Source organism: Myotis nattereri (genome assembly GCF_964212035.1).
Source record: "Myotis nattereri genome assembly, chromosome: 7".
Taxonomy (NCBI): domain Eukaryota; kingdom Metazoa; phylum Chordata; class Mammalia; order Chiroptera; family Vespertilionidae; genus Myotis; species Myotis nattereri.
In genome coordinates, this window is record NC_138082.1 from 32,762,178 (window position 1) to 32,783,965 (window position 21,788).

The 21,788-nt window shown below is 45.5% G+C and overlaps 2 protein-coding genes across 2 annotated transcripts in view; one reads left to right on the top strand and one right to left on the bottom strand.

Moving 5' to 3' along the window:
• Nucleotides 1-2,061: 2,061 nt before the first annotated feature.
• On the bottom strand, nt 2,062-2,960 carry LOC308522633 (vacuolar protein sorting-associated protein 26A-like; the record flags this gene model as incomplete). The annotated part of the gene is made up of 2 exons (XM_081096105.1): nt 2,062-2,090; nt 2,234-2,960. 2 exons carry the CDS (start codon nt 2,958-2,960, stop codon nt 2,062-2,064), a joined length of 756 nt encoding a protein of 251 aa, XP_080952231.1.
• Nucleotides 2,961-20,041: 17,081 nt separating this feature from the next.
• Nucleotides 20,042-21,788, top strand: part of TRPM8 (transient receptor potential cation channel subfamily M member 8) — a gene marked incomplete at both ends in the record, with an annotated part of 50,108 nt that continues 48,361 nt past the window's right edge. The window contains one exon of the mRNA XM_081096332.1: nt 20,042-20,158. Coding sequence (XP_080952458.1) covers nt 20,042-20,158 — 117 coding nt within the window. The remainder of the gene's footprint in view (nt 20,159-21,788) is intronic.

A 21,788-nucleotide genomic window follows, 5' to 3' on the forward strand; every position in this document is an offset into this window, starting at 1 on the left:
TGGGCCTGTGTGTGAAGATGTTTCCAAGAGCAGCTGGCACTTGAATCAGTAGACTGAGAAAAGCAGATTGCGGTGCCCAATGTGGGTGGGCGTCATTTAATGTGTTGAGGACCTGAAAAGAACAAAAAGATGGAGGAGGAGAGAATGTTCTCTCTCTGCCTGACTGAGTGACCTTGGACTTCTCCTGCCCTTAGACTGGGACTTAAACCACCAGCCTTCCAGTTCTTGGGCCCTCAGGCTCAGACTGGAACCACACCACAGGCTCTCGGAGTCTCCAGCCTGGAATGGGCAGATCAGGGACCACTTAGCCTCCGTAATCATGGCAGCCAATTCTTTTTATAATCTCTTAAATTTGTTGAGGATATTTTTTTAATGGTCTAAAACAGGAGTGGGGAACGTACAGCCCGCAGGCCATATAAGGCCCGTGAAATCATTTGGTCTGGCTATGCCAAGGCATTAGGAATGAATTAATTAAATGTTTCACCAAATACAGCAGGTTAATTTTTTAACTTGATAACTTTGTATGTCCAGAGAATGATGTTATAAATAACCAACTGGCCCTTGGCAGAAAAAAGGTTCCCCACCCCTGGTCTAAAATATGGTCAATCTGGGCTTCATGGATGTGCTCCCTCCAGGAAGGAGAGCTGGGGCCAGCTCTGTGTTCGTCAGGTTTCACATTTTGTGCTTTCTCTGTTGATTTTTCTTGGTGACATTATCAAGTGGTTTGTATTTTCTTCTTAATTTTTCAAAGTACTAACTCTTAGATTTATTTATTAGGCCTACACATTTCATATCATTTAATTGATGAGTTTTTAATTTTACATTTTATGTACTCTCTTTGCCTTACACTTTTTGTTGTTTTCAAGCTTCTTGATGGGATTGTCTGCTTAATTATCTTCTTTCTTCCCTATTTCATGATGGAGATGTTTGAAACTGGAATTGTCCTTGGGGCCAGCAGCACATGTGAGTGGACTTAGGGCCAGGCTGCCTGGGTTGTGACTTAGGGAAAGGTGCCTCTGCTTTCTCATCTGTGGGTAATAATAGTGCCCTCCTCATAGGGTTGTGATGAAGATTAAATGCAATGATACTTTAAAACTCCTCAGTATCTACTACATGTGACTGGGATTTAAGCATTGATTCAATTGATTCCTTATTAGTTGCTGAGTGTGCTATTGCATGCATGTATCATCTTTTATTCCGTGACTCCCTACTGATGAGTAGATGGTTTTAATTTTTGATCTCCAACTACCGAGAAAACACAGAGCTCTGCATTTCCTTGCATAGGCGTGCCAATATTGAGAAGTGCGAGGAGTGAGCAGAATGGATCCACAGAGAATGCAGGGCTACAGGCATATCCACATGACATTTGATGGACATTGACAAAATGTCCACATTGGGGGAGGGTCTACCAATTCATAGTCCTATAGGGTCTTCCTCAATATAATGTGTTATCAGAATCTTGATCTTTGCTAATCTGATAGGTAAACTCTTATCTCATTTTAATTTTCCTTTTTTTTTTTCAGGTTTTCTAATTTTATTTGAACACAAAATATTTAATTTTGCATGTAGAGGATAAGAGGTAATTATTGGCATGAAAAAGGAAAAGAAACTGGTTTACAATCAACATTATGCATAAAGAAAGCAAAATTACAAATACCAGCCTACTCATGAAAATCTTTAATGTTTATCCTGATGCATATATGAGTGCTTACCATCAAAGTGTGCAGTAAAAAAACACAAAACACAGCAGCTTAAGAAAGTTCCAGTGTTTCAAAGAAAGCACTTTTTTAAATGTAGTATATGTAAGAATATTTAGTTATATCATAAAATAAATGCAGCGCTGTAAGATAAAGGAAGACTATTATACATGGACTTTTGGCCTTCCCCCTGCTTCATGCTGCAACCATCTTTAATCAACTGAACTTAATCTCAATGGTTCTAAGAGTTTTTATTTTTATTTTTTTCTCCTATTCAGTTCACATTTCAGGCTGTTCAGGAGATGCCTGTGATTCTGGTGATTCAAATCGCTGGTGAAAGTTTGTACTCTGTTTCCTCAGTTTTTCAGGAGCTTTTCTCCATAAAATGATCTCCTGCTGCTTGAAGTACCTTCTGTCTTCCTCATCAACAAGGACCAGATTCAAAAAGTACCTTACTGAAAATTTTTTGTTCACATCTCTCATTGTTGGAGTTGGGTCATATCCCACTAAAAATAGTCTTATTGGAATTGATTCACCTTTGACTGGTGCACCATCCATTATTTCATATTTAGCAATTGTTTCTGTTTCTGTTGTGGTACTGGGTCCAATTCCTGTGATCTCTTTTTTGATCAGTTGTAACTCCATGTGTTGGATTTTTATTCTTACTAATAAGAAGTAAATTTTTCCAACAATCACATCCTTTAAATGATACTTTGATTTATTATATTCAAATTCTATGTGTAAACAATCTTCAATGCCCACTTCCATCTTAATAGAGTTGTTAACATCAGGGTAGGTAGCAAGCTGGTGAACAATAAGATCATATTCTTTTACCAAGTCTGTCAGTCTTCTTACTATTGTCACTTTAAGAAAATACCTCAAGCGGACATTGGCACCGATGTAAGATTCATATGGCTTTTCAACTTGCATAAATTCAAAATCATAACTTCTGCTTTGGGTCAATTCTCCAGGTAAGGCTAGTTCTTTCACTAGGTTTACAAATTCATGAGTATTACTCTTGTCATTGAAAAGTTCAATTTGACCTACAAATTCAATTCTAATTCCTTGATGTTCTAGCCTCTTTCCAGGTTGCTTAAAGGCTAGGTTTACCTTTCCTGAAACAGATTCCCCATCATAGAAGAGATAGTTTTTTTCTACTTTGCCATCTTCAGTTTTCATTTCCGCCATTTTCCTGGTTTCCCCATCATTAAGGATAACATCAATCTCACAAATGGGACCAAAAAAGCCGCCAAGAAAACTCATTGTCAGCGCCGCCCGCCGTGTCCCCCGCGCTCCACTCTTCTTCCCTCAGGCTTAATTTTCCTTATTATGTTGAGTATATTTTATAAGTGTAATGGCCATCACTTTTCCATTTTTCTGTAAAGCTTTTTTTTTTTGTCTTTGCTCATTATATGCTCTGCTCAGGGTATCAATGGGGCTCGTACATGGTCCTGATTGAATGACTTTGTGTTAGAAAATGTAAGGGAATTGGGAGATGAATCCTGGGGTAATCCACTTCCTGAAGTGGGTAATAAAACTCGTAAAAACAATAACACTATTATTGAGGAGAAACTGTGCTAAACAGTTTACATATATTGTATCTGTTTGTGATCTAACAAAGGAGGGAGATGACCTGTTTTGAAGTCTCAGTTCTGCAATTGTTAACCAAGGCCACCTTGGGCAATTGAAATGAGCCTCAGTCATGTCATCTATAAAATACGAAGAGTATCTAGCTCATAGAGTTATAAAAATGAAGTAAAACAAGCTAGGTAAGAGCACCTGGCACAGTGCTTGCATAAAGTGTAATGGTGCTAGGCAGAGTAATTTGCTGACAGTGCAGATGTGGGGCTAGAGAACAGGCAGAAGAGGAGCTACTTCCAAGTCCCATCGTGATGTCATGAGCGGCAGTGACGGGGGACTGTCCATCCAGGGTGTCAGGTCAGGAAAGATAGGTGGGTGGAGGCGCCCTTTTCCATTTAAACTTCCCCAAATCATGGTTTTCCTGAGGCCTGGAAAACACTTCGTACTTATTTCAGAGAAGAACTTTTGGATCTAGCTTTAAGAGTTTTATTTGAAAAGCCAAATGGAATCCAAGTATTAGTGCAAGTATGAGGGCAGAGATTTCTAAATGGTTCTGTAACAGGGACTTCAGTTAAATTACTTTCCCTCTCTGTTTGGAGGGCAACACGCTTTTGCATTTTCCAGGTGTCTGCTTTGCTCTTTCATTCTAGGCTTTTACGGGACACCTACCCTGCTGCGGATGGAGCCTAATGGACTATTTTGCCCCAAGAGTTCTGACAATATCACCCTTCTTTGCCACAACTTTGAACAGCTATGAGCAGAGAATGCTGCCTTTCAGCCTGTGGCTTCCCTCTGTACCCCTGTGTAAGGCTTTTGCTAACCTTTCCAATGGCTCCGAGGATTATGGGAAGGAATTTTCTAAGCCGCGGTGGTGCCGTGAGTTCCATTCCCTCAAGCAGCTCATCGGTGGGGAGATGAGATTCAGCTCCCGTCCCATTTATGGTGGAGATTATATACCCACTTTGATGCTCTTATTTGAAGACAAGTTGCAGGAAAAGGGGAATGTCCATTAAGGTCACAGAGAGGGTCACTGGATGTGACACTAACATTGTGGAAGTTGGGCTCATATATCCCACTGCTGGGAAGCACAGGTAGCAAGGGAGCTGATTTCATTATTCATGGAAACAGTTAGACCTGTTGCAGGTCAAGAGGGGAGTCATGACTGTCAGGCCACCTGAAAGAGCCCCATTGCTACTCACCCACCTTGATCTTACCTACAATTCCACTCTATTGAGAAACGTGGGCGAGAACTGTTGGGAACATAGTTGTCACGCAGCCACGGCTGTACTTTATGACTGTAGGAGAACCTTCCCTTCTCCCTGCTTGTTAGAGGGACAGGATCCTGGACAGTGCTGTCATGTCACTGAAATATTGACAACAGTGGTGACAATAAGCATACTGTTTTGTTAAATCTTTTCCCTTTTGAATGTGAGATCTGTCATCACAGAGCACTGTACAAAACATCCATGGGCAGTGGAAAAATACTCATGAGCAAACACCCCCGGAAACCCACCAAGATCAAGGAATAGGACACTGTCCGCACCCCAGAAATTAATTTGTGCCCCGCCCACTCAGGTGGTCCGTGTCCTGACTTTGCGCTAATACATCCTCATTCTGCTCTGGTTTTGCACGTGTGACTGTACCCCTAAACAATGAGGTGACTTGGCCTGATTCTGAGCTACGTAGATGTGGATACACACTGCAGGTTCTTTTGTACTGTGTTGCCATCTGGGTTAGTTTCCCAGGAAGAGGACTCTGAGACAGAGTTTAAAGCAGGACGTCTATTTGGGGGTGCACTTGGGATTGACCCCTGTGGAAGGGAGGGTGTGGAAAGGGAGTGGACAGAGGAAGAAGTCAGTGGTGATGCAGATCCCAGGGCAGCTTCTGCCCACCACATGGGGCTCTGTGCTAGCTGGTTCTTCTGATTGCCCCACATTGGACCAAGGTGGCCAGGCCTTTTGATGCCCACATTGACCAACACTGGGTTCTTTATCCTTTTTTATGAACAAGGTCTTCAAATCTACTCTTCTTTTATTAGGTTATTTTTTACCAACCGCCCGCATTTGAAATGAAACTGCAGTTGTTGGAATGTTTAGGGAAGGAATTTAGTGTGTGAATGTTTGGAAGAAAATAATTCCAATCTGAGATTTGGAACTAATGAGGCATTTCTGAGTTTGTCAGCAAGACACAGTTTCCCACTAGGCTAACCAGGGTTGGTTGGTTTGCTCGTTTTTTGGTGAGAATCATTACTTACACAAGGACCAAGCACTCTATCTGCAGCTCTGGGAACACGAGAATGCCCTGAGCATTCCGGGATGCAGAAGACATCGTTTCTGTTTCCTTAGAAGTCACAACACAAATGAAGTGGCAGTTGTGGTCACAGGGCATGTGACACAGAGAAGCAAAGGGTAGAAGTGGCTGGTGCCTGCTGAGAAAGGTTCTTGAACCAGGAGTGCCAGAGTCGCACCTTCAAGGCTGAGTGCAGGCATTAGCCAGGCAGGGAGGTGGGAGAGAAAGCGCCCAGGTGGGAGGGCAAGTCAACATGCAAAGCCTGGAGGAGAGAAGGAGCATCAGGCACTGGGGGGCGGACAGGAACCCAGGTCCATGGCTGTGACGGAGAGAGGACATGTGTTGGTCAGCCAGCTCACTGGTGTTCAGGTACAGCAGGGAGGAAGGAAGGTTGTAAGGTAGGTAGGCATCCAGTAGGTTGAGCCAGTCTGGCAAATAGCTTTCCCAGCTAGTGGGGCCATGCATTTGAGCTCATCTTGATGTAAAGCATCTTCCCTAACGTTGCCTGTGACACTACTTCTGCCTTTGGGCCATCTCCACCACTTTTTCTTCATTCTCTTCCATGATGCAAAGGAAGTTCCCATTCTGCCTAGAGCAGACATTAGAGATCCAAGAACAGAAAACATCGCAAAAGTAAAACGAGACAATAATAAAGTAGCTGTTTGTGAAATGTCATCAGCTGGACCTGAGTTTTGAGTTGGTGTTGACCAGACATCATGAATAAACCAGGAAAAGGTGTGATCTTGTAATTATGGGTGTGGCCAGGACACCCAAGGTGTCATCTGAGCTAGGACAATTCCTAAAATGCCCATTGTGTCAAAGCACCAAGGGTGTTCTTAAGATTGGCATAATCTTTGGAATCAGGGAAGCTAATGGCAAAAGAAAAAAGTCGTAAAAATTCTCACCCTAAGTTTAGGGAATAGAGGGTGGGGAGGGAACTTCATTGTAAGGATCAGGTTGATTTTGATCCTAAACAGCTTATTCTTTCTTCCCACGTCGGTCGTAGGAGAGAAAGAAATTCTCAAAGTGGAGTCTGTAACCTGTCCCTTTAAAGAACACATTAAGCACCCAGTCCTAAGTGGTTTTAAGCACACAGTATCACAGGACTTGATAAATAATTGATATAAATTAATGGCCAATGAAAGAAACATACCCTCACTGATCTATAATTACTGGAAACATCCTCATATATTTTTCATAAAAGTGTCGTTTCATGGCAGTTTTTTCTCTAAAATTCAGTGTATTCAGAATTTAAATTGCTTTCAATAATGGCTTTCAATTGCTTTCAGTGGCGGGAGAGTCTCTGTCAATATGGGCATCAGAGAGGCCTATGATGTGGGTGCTCCCTTCTCATCTTCTGACTCCATTGGACTCTGACCCCAACTGGTGACACCACAGGAGACTTCGATGAGCAGGACTGCCTGTCCCACCACGCCTCGGGGAACCGCCCTGCTTCGGAAGCCGGGTCCAGGGTTGGCATGAGAGGGAGTTTTCAGCTCAGCCAACTGGTGGCTCCATTCCATTCCCTGCAAATAGAAGGAGAGTTGTGAAGGAAAGTCTCATACGCCTTTTCGTTCCTCCCTGCAGGGTGAGTAGGATGGGCCTGTTGTTAGTCCATGGTGAATGACTTTCTGTTCCATGACCCTAGAAACAGAATTGCTTGCAGACAAGAGTCTCCTGATAAAGAAGACTACTTCTCTCCAAGGTAAGGAAGGAGCTCAAGTTCCAGGGAATTGGAAGCTCAGGCAGAGAGCCCGTGTTTGATCTTAGTTCCACGTCATGGTGTGCAGCATGGCCATTGATGTCGGCCTCATGGTACACAGATGATCAGTCAGCCAATATTTATCAGCAGTGGCGGTGCCAGGATCCAGGGGAGGCACAGGTGCTGTGCTGGTCATCACCTTCTCTAAGGTGAAGGTTGTCTACACCCGAGAAATCACATCACACAGGGACTTTTAATTTAGTTTTGCACTTGCCTCTGGTCTTTGGGAAAATGAGCAAGAGGCATTGAACATAGTTGAGCCTGGATGATTTACCCCATTCCAGGACTAGAAAAAGCTAGTCAGGGGCCCAAACAGTAAAAGCATACACCACTGTACCTGCAGTTACCAGGACTCCGCAGTGATGCACATTCAGTCTTGGTTGTTGGTTATAACATTTTTGTGTAAAGGCTAATGATGTATAAATTGGAGCTGATCCTTAACCCGAAGTCTGCAATTAAGAACATTGAAGGCCAAAAAAAAAAAAAAAAAAAAAAGAACAGTGCCAGCATATTTCTCATGGGACAAAAATCAAGGTGTTGGCAGGGCTGTGTTCCCCTCTGGTGGTCGTAAGGGGGAATCCATTTCTTGATTTTTTCAGCTTCAAGAGGCCTCACACATTCCTTGGTTCCTGACCTTTTCCTTGTAGCATCTCTCTAATTGTACTCATTGTCACATCTCTGGCACTGTCTTTCCTTCCTGCCCCTTCCCCTTAAGGGGACCCTTGTGATTACATTGACCCCTTGGGTAATCCAGGAAAATCTCCCTATCTTAAGTCCAGCTGTTTAGTAACCTTAACTCCTCTTTGCCATGTAACCTGACGTGTTCACAGGTGCTGGGCATTAGGACATGGGCATCTTTGTGGGGGCCATGTTCTGTTTACCATAACAATCTAAATGGGATGCTTCTCAAGAGTCTACACTTTTGCTGCTCTTCAAAGACACTAACATCCCGCCGGTTCTGATGGTGTTGGTGAGAGGGTTTCTGCTGCACATGATGGTGAAATAGAGGTAACGGGACCTCACTCCTCAGAAGTAACTGACCGATTGGTCGATTCCTCTTATTTCTCCAATCCTGTCACCCAGGCTTTCTGAGATTATAACATCCCTCCCTCCCCTCTGCCATCTCTTGTTGGGATTAAATGGTTCCCTTTCCCCCATTTATAACCTGACCACTGGGTAAACTCAAGGATAACCTTCCTAAAAGACAAATCTGGCAATAACTCAGATAAAGCCCTTCAATGCCCACATTTTTGTAAGATAAATGCCACTTCTCTGCCAGGCTCCGGAAATTCCCCGCCCAGGTGCTCAATCTCCCCTCCCCCACCTTTACTGCAGACCCCAGCAGCACTCAGCTGTTTGCTCACTTGCATCTGGGCTTTGCTTCCTAGGAACACGGTGGGAGGGCAGTTTTTTCTTTCTCCCCCAGGCTATTGCAGTGCTACTTGGTCATGTTGCTTTGGTGACTTCAATGTCCAGCATTAGGCCAGGATGTGGTTGGCTCCGAGTCAGTGTTAGGCTGATGAATGAGTCAAGTGATGAATAAAGGAATAAATCAATGGGTAAAGTGAGAATGTAAATGTGAGAGGCTGTGTCTGAGCTCGCGTATCAGGAAAGGATTGCCATCGAATGGCTTATCCTCTGCAGAGGGAGCTGCTCCAATGGCAGCCATTGGAGAACAGAATACAGCAGAAAGACCTCCTGTTAGGTTTGATGTAACAGGGCTGGCTGGCCATGAACTTGGGTAGCAGAATAACAACCGCAGGGAACAGAGAGAGACCTCATGCAAACGGAGCATGTCCACGTGTGAAGAAGTGACTTCTTCGACATTTGTTCATTGGGCTTTTATTGAGCCCTACAACGTGCCGGGTTCTGCTCCAGGCCCTGGGGAAGCACTGGGGAAGCTTCCAGGCTGGCGGGGGACAGAGGGGATCAAAACCATGTGACACCATGAAGAAGGAGCTCCCATCAAGTAGTGATCAATGCAATGATAAAACAAGACAGGATGTGTGACAGAGTGACCAGGGCTGGGGGTCGGGCTTCACCAAGGAGGAAACCGTGTAACAGTGAATGTTAGCTATTGTCACATGTGCATAATTGTAAACTTGTTAAAAATAGGAATTCTTTATTGGGTGAGTGGTCCAATACTTTCCTACTTGAGATTCATCATTATAGATAGAATGAATATAAGGAGAAAGCTGCGCAGAAAGCCTGCCCTTGGTCATTGGGTGGAATGCCTCACCCAAACTGACTAGATTCCCATCATCACAGGCACCGGTTTCCTCGTTACCTAACATGATTTTTACTGGACTGAATTCCTCCTGCATGGGGCTTTGCCTTCTCAGCGTGTGTGAGTTTGCAGCCCCTGGCCCAGGGCCTGGAAGTCAGCCTGTCTCGGTTTGATGGACAGGATGGGGCTTCCAGGGTCATCGTACTGTGGCACCCACTCTCCCCTTGGAAAATGTCCTTCCCATCAGCTTACTTTCGGGGCAAATATTTAGTTATCATCTAGGGTTGCTCGGCTATTTTTGCCTCTGACATTTGAATCCCTTCCCACTCTGGGCTCACTCTGTGGGCTGGTAGTACTTCTAATAATCCTAATTGTCCATCACTGTTCAGGGCCTCTTTCCATTACACTTCATCACCCGCAGCCATCATGCTTTTAAGCAGCATCCAGGCGTCCCTCCCGCCTGGGGGGTGGGCTTCTCACCCCCCAAAACAGAAGGCAGATGGAGCAGTTCTGCGAACCCAAGCGGGCCTGTGATGTGTGTTTCTTCCCATCCCCGTTACCACCTAAAAGCGGTCACAAATCACTCAGAACTTATTTATCTCCTCAAGCCAAGTTTCGGTAATTTGGATAAAAGGGAAGAAATGAGTTCTTATTGCCTGGAGCTTGAAACTGGGGCAGAGCAGGGTCATATAGGCCAAATTGACCACTGTGTGAATTTTCAAGATGCAAAGCAGTCTCCTTCCCTCTCTCACCCAGGGGCTGGAGCACTCTTGGGCTGGAGTCAGGGCAAAATGTTTTCTCAAAAGACAACACCCCCCCCCCCCCACTCCCACCCTGGCATCCCTGCTTTGTCTATTCCAATTGCAGATTTTAAAATGCTGTTTCTTCTTCAGCTCCTTGAAATGATCTACTTTAAGTCTCAAACCCTGTTTCTAACTCCTCGCTCATCGACGTGGCTGAGAAGCTTGTCTTGGTGTCAAGAAATGTTCATGCATTGCCTTGAGCACCTGGTCCGAGGAGTTTAACCCCGAGCAGGGCACACTCACTGGTCCTTTACTCTGCGTCCTGGCATCTGAGCTGAGAGCTTGACAGCTGGTGTTATTGTTTGAGGTGAGGACACTAGGCTCACAGAGGTTGGGGCCTTGCCCAAGGTTGCCCTGGAGCTGGGACTTTAATCCAGACCCACCTTCTAGAGATTCAGTGTTTAATGACTACAGTATTCTGTCTTATTCTGAGTGATTTACTATTAATGCATAAGGAAAATTGTCATTGTTTACATTTATGTTGGTGAATATCAAATACTTGGTCTGTGAGTCTGAGCAACTCTTGGTCCTTGTCACTTTGGTATCTCTATCATCTCCATTTCTATCTCTGTCTCTCTCTACCTCTATTCCCATTTCCTATTCTCATCTATATCCTCATCAGGCATCACCATCTCCATCATCTCCATCTCCACCATCTCCATGATCTCCACCATCTCCATGATCTCCACCATCTCCATGATCTCCACTATCTATATCATCTCCATCATCTTCATCTTTATCTCTATCTCTACCTCTATTTCTATCTCAATCTCTCTGTCTGTATCAACTACTGTTTATTCTTGTTTTCAGTCCCAGTGTGGGTTCTCATATGCAAAGAAACGTGGATGCCTGACATAGAAAAGTCATTGAGGAGCTTCATTTACCCCTTATGTCTAGCATAATTGAGGAAGGCTCCCCATGAGAACAAAAGAGTTTCAGGCCCCTACTTATCAAATCACTCAGTAAAACCTTGATTTCTAAAGAGGTGTCAGGCCCCACAGTTCTCTGGTGAGGTCACCTTCAGGGGATTTTGGAAGGTGTGAAGCCTAAACAAGTGGCCCAGGGCAGGCCAGGTTGAGGCTGCCAATGCTGAGGTACATGTACTCAGGGATGGATCAGGAGCTTCTCACTTGAGAGCAGAGGAGAGACAAGTGCCTAAGAAGCCAGTTTCATCTGATTCTGTCAGGGGGAGCAGAGTTCCAGGGTTTGGGGAGGCATCTGAAGAGCACCAAATCCAGAGAAGCCCTTTTCCCCTAGGCAGAGATGGCCCCTGGGTTTACCAGATGGACCACTTTATTGGCTCCTACTTTTCTCATAGCTGCTGGCCTTAGAGCTGACCATGGTGCTGGCAGGAATCTGTTTCTTCCTGAGCCCTTGCTATTCAAAGAGTGATCGTGGACCACTGGAAAGACCTTGTGAGAGATGTAGCATCTAGGTCCCAACCCCTCTCCATATTTCTTGCCAGCTGTCCTACAGGGAAGCTCACTTGCCAGGCTGTATTTTGCCTCGTTTCTGCTGAGTGGTGGCATTTCTTCGGATGCCACAGGGATCCTGGTTCAACATTTTGAACCCATGTCCCTGAAATGTAGGTGCAGGTGGAAACGTGGGGTTCAGTATTGATGGGGGTGGGCTCCTCACTATTTCAGTAGGGCTTGGGAAACAGAAGGAAAGGCCTCCTCTCCTGCTGTCATCTGCCATGGGAACCCCAAGCACATGGACCCTGAATTAGAGGAACAAAAGAAGTCAGAAGGAGGAAGGACATAATATCTGCCGTGGCTGGTCCTTTCAGGATCCCCCTCCCCCAATTTTGACACAGCCTGAGACACAGGCATCTGACTGAGAATCCCATCTGACTGAGGAGGAGCTGGGGTTGGGTGGTTTGCCTGAGCTCTCACAGTTAGCAAAGGCTCAGAGCTGGTGCTCAAACCCACAGCGGTTTCATTCATATTAATGAATTATTTTTATTATGGCAAAATACACATAAGTTAACATTTGTGATCTTATCCATTGTTAGTGTATGGGTCAGTAGCATTACATGCATTTACATTATTGTGCAACCATCACTACCATCCATCTCCCGTTCATTCAATTGTGATGTGTTTCCTCACAGCACAGAAAACAGGAAAGCAAAGCTGAGAATAGGGTCTAAAAATTCAGCAGGGAGCACGCTGACAGGTTCTGCTTCTCTTAGTGGGGCAAAGAAGGCTCTGGAGACATGCTCTGGGCCAATATCATGATTCACTTATGAAATCTACTTGGGTGGGGGATGTAAGGTGCATGAAAAATCTCTATTGCAGCCACCGATTTTGCTCAGAGACACCACCTTCTGGCACTTAAAGGTAATGCAATAACATAGCAGTTAAAAAAAACCTTTTTAAAAAAAGTTCATATTTGCCTCAGTAGAGGAATTCGGAGATTTTATTAAATCTTGACTAAAATGGAAAATCTGTAGGTTATATACCTATCCATGTACATCTTCACCTATACATCTCTACCTATATCTCTAGCCCTCCCATTGCCTGAGGGTATTTACTTATAGCAAAGACTGTTCACATGGGACTTAAGGATGTATTAAAGACATTTGAATAGAACTTGTTTAGGCCAGATGATAATTTGATACAAGTTTGGTACTGAGATGAACATTGGGATAAAACAAAGAACATGATGGTTTAATAGTCATAAAACGAAGGAGAAAAGTCTACACTAGCTTAATTAACTTAACTCTGAGACCAGATGGGGTCCCTTGGCTCCTGATATTTCTGACAGTTACAGTAAAAGCCCATCTTGCTGCTCTTCAGATGGACCCTCGCAGCTGTGCGGTGCTGAAGATGCAGGTCTGGGAGGTTGGGGGGTGCCAAAGGCTTCCATGGGAGTTCTCTGCTCTTCCCGTGGGTATCCGTGGTGGTACTATCTGTCGCAAGGGAGGGGTTGACAAGTACACCTGGTCTCAGAGGCTGTATCAGTCACTAGGGATGCCATAACAAATACCACAGACTGGAGGCTTAATCAACAGAAATGTATTTTCTCACAGTCTGGGACTAGAAGTCCAAGGTCAAGTTGGCAGGGTTGCTTTCTTGTGAGGCCTCTCTCCTTAGCGTGCACAAAGCCATCTTCTCCCTGTGTCCTCACGGGGTCATTCCTCTGTGTGTGTCTGTGTCCTAATCTCCTCTTCTTTTTTTTTTATTTTAAAAAATATATTTTATTGATTTTTTTACAGAGAGGAAGGTAGAGGGATAGAGAGTTGGAAACATCAGATGGGAGAGAAACATCGATCAGCTGCCTACTGCACACCCCCCACTGGGAATGTGCCCGAAACCAAGGTACATGCCCTTGACTGGAATTGAACCTGGGACCCTTTAGTCCTCAGGCCGACGCTCTATCCACTGAGCCAAACCGGTTAGAGCCTAATCTCCTCTTCTTATAAGGTCACCAGTCATATCAGACCAGGGCCTACCTCAGTGACCTCATTTTAACTGGATGACCTCTACAAAGACCTATCTCCAAATGCAGTCACATTCTGAGGTCATGAGGGTCAGGATTAAACCATATTAATTGTGTGTGTGTGTGGGGGGGGGGGCACAATTCAGGCCCTAACGGGCTGGATTCAGTCTTATGGGGGAGGCAGCAAGGCTGAGCCATGGTCGCAGGAAGTGTACAGTAGTTGCTCAGAAGCACTGGTTTCCCCAAGACTTCACAGGGCTGCATCCGCCTGAAGACTGCCCTCCACACCACCAAACCCTCCACTTCCTGCTACACGTCCCTTTCAGTGTGTGTGTAACCCTCCCTGTTACTATCAAGGACCTATAGGGGATGGCCCGTCTAATAAACTCTGAGGCCCCCAGTCTGGTGCTCAGGGCCCTTCCATTCTATTCTGCAGTGCCATGACACCCCTCCAGTCCCAGCTCAGAGGCTTCCCAGCACTGACCCTCTGCTTCCATCCCCAAGCCAGCCTCCTTGTCCTCTGGATCTCTTTCTCTAGGCATATTTTAGACCAAAGGTGAAATTGTATGCCCTGTTTTGCAACCTATTCCAATCTTTCCCTGGGAATACAGCTTTAAATCAAGATTAATTTAATGTCTCTAGAGTACTCCATCCAATGAAGGCATCATTCTCCTCCCAGTTCTCTTACTTCCGCCTCCATGCTCCTTCTGCCACCTGCTTCCTTCTGCCCTCGGAGGGTCATTGCTCCATCACCTTCCACAAGGGCATCCCTTCAGTATGCATTCTGTTCTTCAGTCTCTATAGTTTTCTAGCTTTCTAGTCCTTTCCAGTTCTTCCTTTTTTTGGGGGGGGGGAGCGGAGAAGGGGTGGTTTCAAACTAGATTTTAGGTTCTGGTTTGCAATTCCATTTTTTTTTTGAAAATACCTGGAAGGATGTTGTGTGGACTGCAGGCTTAGGAGAGAGAGCACCCGATCCATTGGCAGGGTTGGAAGTCGTGGGGGTAGAGGAGGTTTCAGTCCTGGGATCCACATTAAGGGCAATTTTGAGGTTTCACTTTTTCTCTCCAGTTTTTTAATCTGATTCTCTTTAGCTTTTTTAGTTTCTGGCTAGATCTCTTCTGACATGGGTCTTTATTCAGGTCAAGCACCTGTTATTTCCAATTTTCCACAGTTTCCACCCTTCCCTATTGCCTTATAATCTGTTTGTTTTCATTACCTGTTGGCCCTTGGTGTCATTTATATCTGAAGCTCCCCAAGTGTCACACTCACGATTATAATGTGACCCTATTTTTACATTCTTTGTTTCTTTTTGTCAAAAGGCTTTTCTCCCTGAATTAAATATACCACTATAATTAATTGCATCTTATCTCTCCATTTAGATTTTGCCTAAATCCCTCTGCCTTTACAAAATTTCCCCTTGACACTCATTATGTTTAATCTCCAAGCCCTTTGCATTTGTTTGCACTGTATAAGCAATTTTCAGATATGCTATCTTATTTCTACTTGTCTATAGCATAGACTTAATATATTAAGACATAATAGAAGTTATCACCAACATCCAAGGAGCATTGACTATAATAAAATTGCTTCAATGATGATGGTGGTGCATCAGTTAAATAAAATGACTATAAGTCGCCCACTGGCCATCATTACTTTGTTTCTCTTGTGGAGTTTTCACAAAGACAAAGTGTAGTTTCAAGGGGGCATGGAAATTACTCTAAATTAATAAAGCTAGCTTCACTGAGCCTTCATGCCGCCCCCATCACCCCTGCCTAGCTAGCCCAATGCTGAATATTTGATTGTGTGGAGAAAGTGAACAAAATCTGCAAAATCAAACAAACAAACAAACAAACAAACCCCCAATGCTTGTTAAATTCCCTCTATTTAAGATTTCTCCCTCATTAAAAGCTTCTAATCTACTAATTATTCTTGCCATTACTTTGCATAATGAACACTTCCCATTTTATTTGTGGTTTAAAAATATGCCACTAATTTGTAGAAATTAAATTTTAATATGTTTTAATACTGATACTGTGGGCACGCCAGGGTGGGAATATTGTGTTTTTACTTTACGATCATTTGAAATACCATGTTTTATAATTATGCATGCCTTGCTTATGTTCACTCGCTACATTGCTTCTGTAAGCCTGGCTCCAAGAGTCCTCTTTCAGTGGCTGAAGTTTTCTCTGCTCCTCCTCTTAAAAGAACCTCCCAGAGGAAGGCGGGGCCAGGGAGCTCGGGCTATAAAGGCCTGTTTCTCCTGCAGGAGGTGGGACCTTTGGAGTGAAAGCAAACCCTACCTGAGATCCTCCACTGGTATGTTCTCTGCTTTTCGTCTCTCCGTAACTGTTGTGCTTGCTGGGACTTGTAGAACTGGTGCCAGTTTAGTGTCTCTGAGAAGGGCATCGCTTAGTTTTCCTATGAAGATCTGGAGCTAAAGGAAGACAAAATTGGAAATTTCTCAAAGAGCTGTGGGGAGAAGTAAATGCTAGTTCACAGATGTCTTTAGCACTCATTTGGATTTAGATAGAAATGGAGAAATCTCTGTTATATTTTTGAGTGATTTAAAATACAATTACAGGCCCCCCCCCCCCCCCCCGATTGACAGAGTCACAAATTTCCTCAAAGGGGCTTTATTAGAAAATTCCCTAACCCAGTTCTAGGTCCTGAAACTACTGGGAACAGAGAGGAGACTGAAGCAGGTCTCCTGTAAACCAAGACTGTTGAAATCTAAATTAGTATCAAGAAAGAATGCATTCAAATAGTCAGTATTCTTTGATAATTCAAGCAGAAAAGTATATTTGACTTATTTTTGCATACTGTGGTTCCTTCCAGTTTTTCGGCTTCAGAAGCATGCTCATCACTTGTATTATTTAGGAGCAAGAAACACTGAAGAGGTGGATGAATAATTAAAGGTTTTATTTCTATTTAATTTTGAGTCCATTATGGCCAACACTGACTCTCAGTGTGAGGATTCTTAAGCTGAACGTAAGGGGATGGTTATTTCTTAAATCTGTTATCTATGTGCTAATCCAAATACACTTATTACCAGAGAAGTTTGAGTATCCTGAGAGTGTAGATAATTTTATTTTAAAGCTGTGACTTTGAATTTATAATTCTTTAAAATCTGAAACAGTTATTATCCATGATTATTATTTTTTGTCTTGTCTAAGAATTGATGTTATTCATGGCACCTGTGAAGATTATAGGGTTCCAGGTACCATAGGGACCCCCTGTCTTTCCCCTTATTCTAGGGGATTCTCAGAAAATAGCACCTTCAAGCATCTTCTGTTGCTGGGTTCCACCTCTTATCTCAGAGGAGACACTTTGGGGCAGGAGACACTGGGATCAGTGACTTCAGGAGCCTCCATTGGCTTTCACCATTTTCTCAGCATTTTACCCATCTATTCAAACTCCAAAAACGTGGCCAACAAAAAGAAAGATAACTAGAAAAGCAGGAGAATGCCTGTGACACCAGGAATCTCAGTTCTGTGGCAGTGGATGACATGTGGAGGCCAGGTGTACACCAACCCTCCCAGGTCGCTGCCACTCCCACATGCACCGTGGCAGCATGCATGGCAGTGGGCGTCGGGGTGGTATCTCTGGATGGTGTCAGTTATATCTGAAGCTCTGCAAGTGTCACACTCACCATTGTAATGAATAATTGAAGGGAGAGAAGAGTGGAGGTGCCTGGGGTTTGGACGGGCCTTTGGAACATTCTCATCAGAGCATGAACGATTCAGTTCCTCTCTTGTTCAGTATCACAGGCGTTGTTATTTATTCTTTCTCTTTCTTTTCCTTTTTTTACCATAAAGAGACATAGGACTGTACATCCTGTTGGAAAATGGCATCTCAGGTCTGGTGTGACCATGGCGACCAGATTTAAAGCTGAGATTTAGTTTTAAAAACATGCCAAATGCCATTCTTGTATTAGGACAGTAACAAAGCAGACTGATTTTTTGTTTTTGTTTTTGCATTGAGCTCAGAGGATGCAAGAGTATTATGTTGTGAAAGGGTGACTTCTGGATTATTTAAAATTATCCATGAAAATCAATAATAAAAATAACATTGGGTCAGTTTCGCCCCCAACCAACGGAATGAGTTTTCTAACGCTTTATTTACATTTTGATAGTGTATTAATATAGTAAAAATGACAATCTATTCCTTCACAAAGAGGTATTTGTATTAGAGAGAACAAAGTAGTTTAAGGATTGTGCTCTCAGGCCAGCCAGTTTGGGTTTGTATGCTATTCTCCTCTACTTATCAGCTGTGTGACTTGGGGGAAGTCTCTTGCCTCCTGCGTCTCTCCCTATTCATAATGAACCATAATCTTGCCATTTCATTACAGAGCATCCCACTCATGGCACTGTCCCCCTACTTCTTTTGGGTGGAATGTTCTCCTACTGATGGAAATTTAGGTTATTTCCAGTTGTCCCCACTATAAATAACAGCAGCAACCATCTTTTGAGTAAGACTTTGTAAAGGATGCCTACGCTTATAATTAGTCAAGGTGAACCGTTTGGCCTCCGAAAACCAATCAGAAGCTCATGCCCGCTGTTGGCAATGTCAGGACCAGTAGCTTGCTGCTCATCTACACGCTTTCCCGTGTCTCACTTGATTGGAATGTGATCAGAAAGCAAAACTGCCCTTTTCCCACAGCAGCGTCTTCCTTTCAGGCAAATAAAATCATTTCCTGCCGGGTGGTGCCCTACTTAGAGGCAGTTTGCTGTATGGGGATCATAGTGAAGACCCTGAAGGATTGATTTGCGGTTTACAATAATGTATGTGCAGCACCAATTAATACTCTAGGCCTCTCTTCAAAATGCCTGGGGAGAGAAGTAAAAGGAGCATCATTGTTTTAAACAGCCGGGACTGCCCTTTCCCAGGGAGGTTTAAAGAAACTTCCAGTCCCTGTGGGTGGGAGAGTCAGAGGCTGGCCTGGGATGGTGGGCTATCTGGACACAGGAGTCAGGCCCATGTGGCCAAGAGCTCAGGAACCACGTGGCTGAGCGTGGGTCTTAGTCCTTTCCATATTGAGAATGTGGAATTAGTGTACAAACCAAAGGAGGATTTGGAGGGTGTGTGAGGGTATTTATTCCTTTAAAGTAGTCACTCACTAAGTATTTGTGCAGAGCTACCAGGTGCAGTGTGCCAGCCTCGGGAAGGTAGTGCAAAACGAGATCCATTTGGTCCCTGACGTCAGCAACCTGTCGGGCCACAGGGCTCATGAAACAAATCAGGGTGGTCACAGCAGGTGGAGAGAAGGTCACCGGGCCCCTGAGCCAGCCTGGGCATCACAGGGGACCTCCCTGAAGAAGTGATTCCTGAGAAGATGAGCAGGAGATAACCAGGAGAGGGTCTGGGAAGAGGGGGGCGGGTACTGAGGATGAGAAAGGTGGGGCTCATGTGAGGAGCAGGCCCATGGGAGAGGCAGGATGGGTGAAGGAGGTGGAGGTGACACAGGGGTACTGGGCCTCTGGGGAGCTGGGTGCCAGGAGAGACTGGGGTAATGGGGTGTGCAGGATGGCTGATGCCTACATTCTAGAAACGTCCCGTTTACTGTGTTTGTGGCTAGCACAGGGACGTGGTGGGTTTGGTGTGCACCCTGGGATATGGGCTTTGGGAGACAGGGGCAAAGGGTCCAAGTGGGAGGGGCAGGTCTGAGCGTGAGGAGTAGAGGGCAGCCCTGGGGTGTCTTTATGGGAGCTGAGGCTTCTGTGATGCCCAGGTACAGCCTGCACCCCAGCCTGGGAGGGTATTGCCACAGGCCACTTTGAGTGTAAGGGAGACCAGAAGGCGCATGCTGGCCCTCAGGCCCCCCCCACCCCCGTCTGCAAGGTCCTTCTCCCCCTTCACTTGCGGGTGTCAGGGCCAGGATTCCTCCCCCGACCCGACAGCCCCATCCTCTGGCTGCTACAAGCTGCTAGTTACAGCTGGTTCTCTAAGTTCTCTTTACTCCAAATCCATGAGCCTGGAAGTAGCTATTTTGAAGCCACAGTGTGTGGTGGTCTGTGATGTGCATCACACTGAGGAGAGGGAGCCCCAAGAGGCCCCAGCCCTGGGCGGGCGGGACCAGAGACCCTCGGAAGGACAAAGGACAGAGACCCAAGCTGGGTCCAGTCAAGCCTGGGCACTCAGCAAAGGGTGGGGAGGAGAGGGCAGAGGGATGGGCTGTGGTAAAGCTTTCTTGCCCGTGACCCGAACTCAGCACCTCCCACCCCCATTCTCCACAGGAGAACAGATGTCTTTCGAGGGTGCCAGGCTCAGCATGAGGAGCAGAAGGAACGGGACGCTGGACAGCACGCGGACCCTGTACTCCAGCATGTCCCGGAGCACAGACGTGTCCTACAGCGAGAGCGTGAGTCTGGGGGCGCCCAGCCGCCGCCCTCCTGTCAGAAAGCATCACTTTGGCACTCAGGATTCTTTGGGGACCGATGCCCCTTCTTTAGAAAATGACATCTCAACATGTAGTATTTTGTCCTGTGGGTTATTTTTGCTGAATGGAGAAGCATTTTCTTTTCTGTGTTGTTTCTCATGCTCTCCTTTGTAACCTTAGTAAGCTGTTGAATAATGCGCTTCTTAACTGACTTTGATGAAAATGTACATGCTAACCTTTTAATAATCAGCTTAATATTCAGTGCTTGGTGTTCTTGCTTGCAGCCCTGTTGGTTCACCTCAGAAACCATTCTTGATTCTAAGTCCTTTTCTTTTACTCTAAGGCTGGGCCTCGGTTTGTTCTTGCCAAAGCTTCTCACCTGCTCCAGCCAGCGGCCATGCGGCCCTCGGGTTGCAGAGACATGCCTGTTGTTGCTATTGGATGAGCCGGCGCGGGTGGGGGTGCCGGAGGAGGCTCTCTCCCACGTGCAGGGCGCGTGGCTGTGGTTCCGTGGACTGACCTTGGGTCACATCAGTGAGCTGTAGGGAAACAGAGGAGCAAGCGGGTGCTCCCTGCCCCTCCCCACACCAGGCGCCTTCGTAGATGTTGCTCCTGGTCTCACCTGGCCTGTGAGGAACACACAGGGGACAGGGACTGGTGGTCTCCGCTCTGCTGTCCTTCCACCTTTCTGGGTGGAAGCTGACTCAGGTGTGGGTGCACCGTGGACTTTGTTCCAGGAGAGGGACTGTCCCTGTCTCTCCCCCTGCTACTCCCCCCCCCCTCCGCTTTTGTGGTGCACATCTGGTGATGGCCTCCCTGGGGGTGAGGAGTCAGGGCTGGCGTTGGTGCCAGCAGCCTGACTTGGGAGGACTACCTTGTGTGACTGTCTGAGAACTCCAGCTGCCAATGCCCGGGACCTGAGGGCAGTGGGTTAGGGTTGCCAGCCCCTCCTTCCCAGGGCAGGACAGCCCCTGAACCCCACGACCCACTGCCAGACATTCTGAGCTTGCAGGTCATTCACGGAACAAGCCTCCCGCTCTCCCCACAAGGGACTCTTTCTAGGGATGCGGCCTTGCTGGCAGCGGTGGACAGTGTTCCAGAGTGGTCCTGCCACTGCTCACCCACCCACAGAGGGCACGAGCCCTTCACCCACTTTCCGTGTGCCTCGCTTGTTAATGCTTCTGACCTGGTGGGTGTGCAATGGGATGTCACTGTGGTCTCCCTTCAGACTTGCCTCATTGCTGTGGGGTTGAGTTTCTTTTCACACATTTAGGGGGTGTTTGTGTGTCTTCTTTTGCTAGATGTCTGCTCAAGTCTTAGCCACTTTCCCATTTGGTTGTCTCTCTCACTCTTAGTAATTTATGGTTTTTCATATATGCTGTTTGCCAATCCCATGATTAATACATGTTGCAAGTATCTCCTCCTGCTTTGAGGAGTGTAGGTGTTTTTTGAAGTATTTTTCATCTGTTTCCAAAGTTTGCTTCTGACAATTAAAGGGAAGCTTGTGGCTTACAAAGTCTTTTGGTTGGTTGTCAGAATTAGGTCACAGATACCATACCACCTTGTTGCTGGGGGGATGGACAGAGGCTTTGGAATATATCTCCCTTTGTAA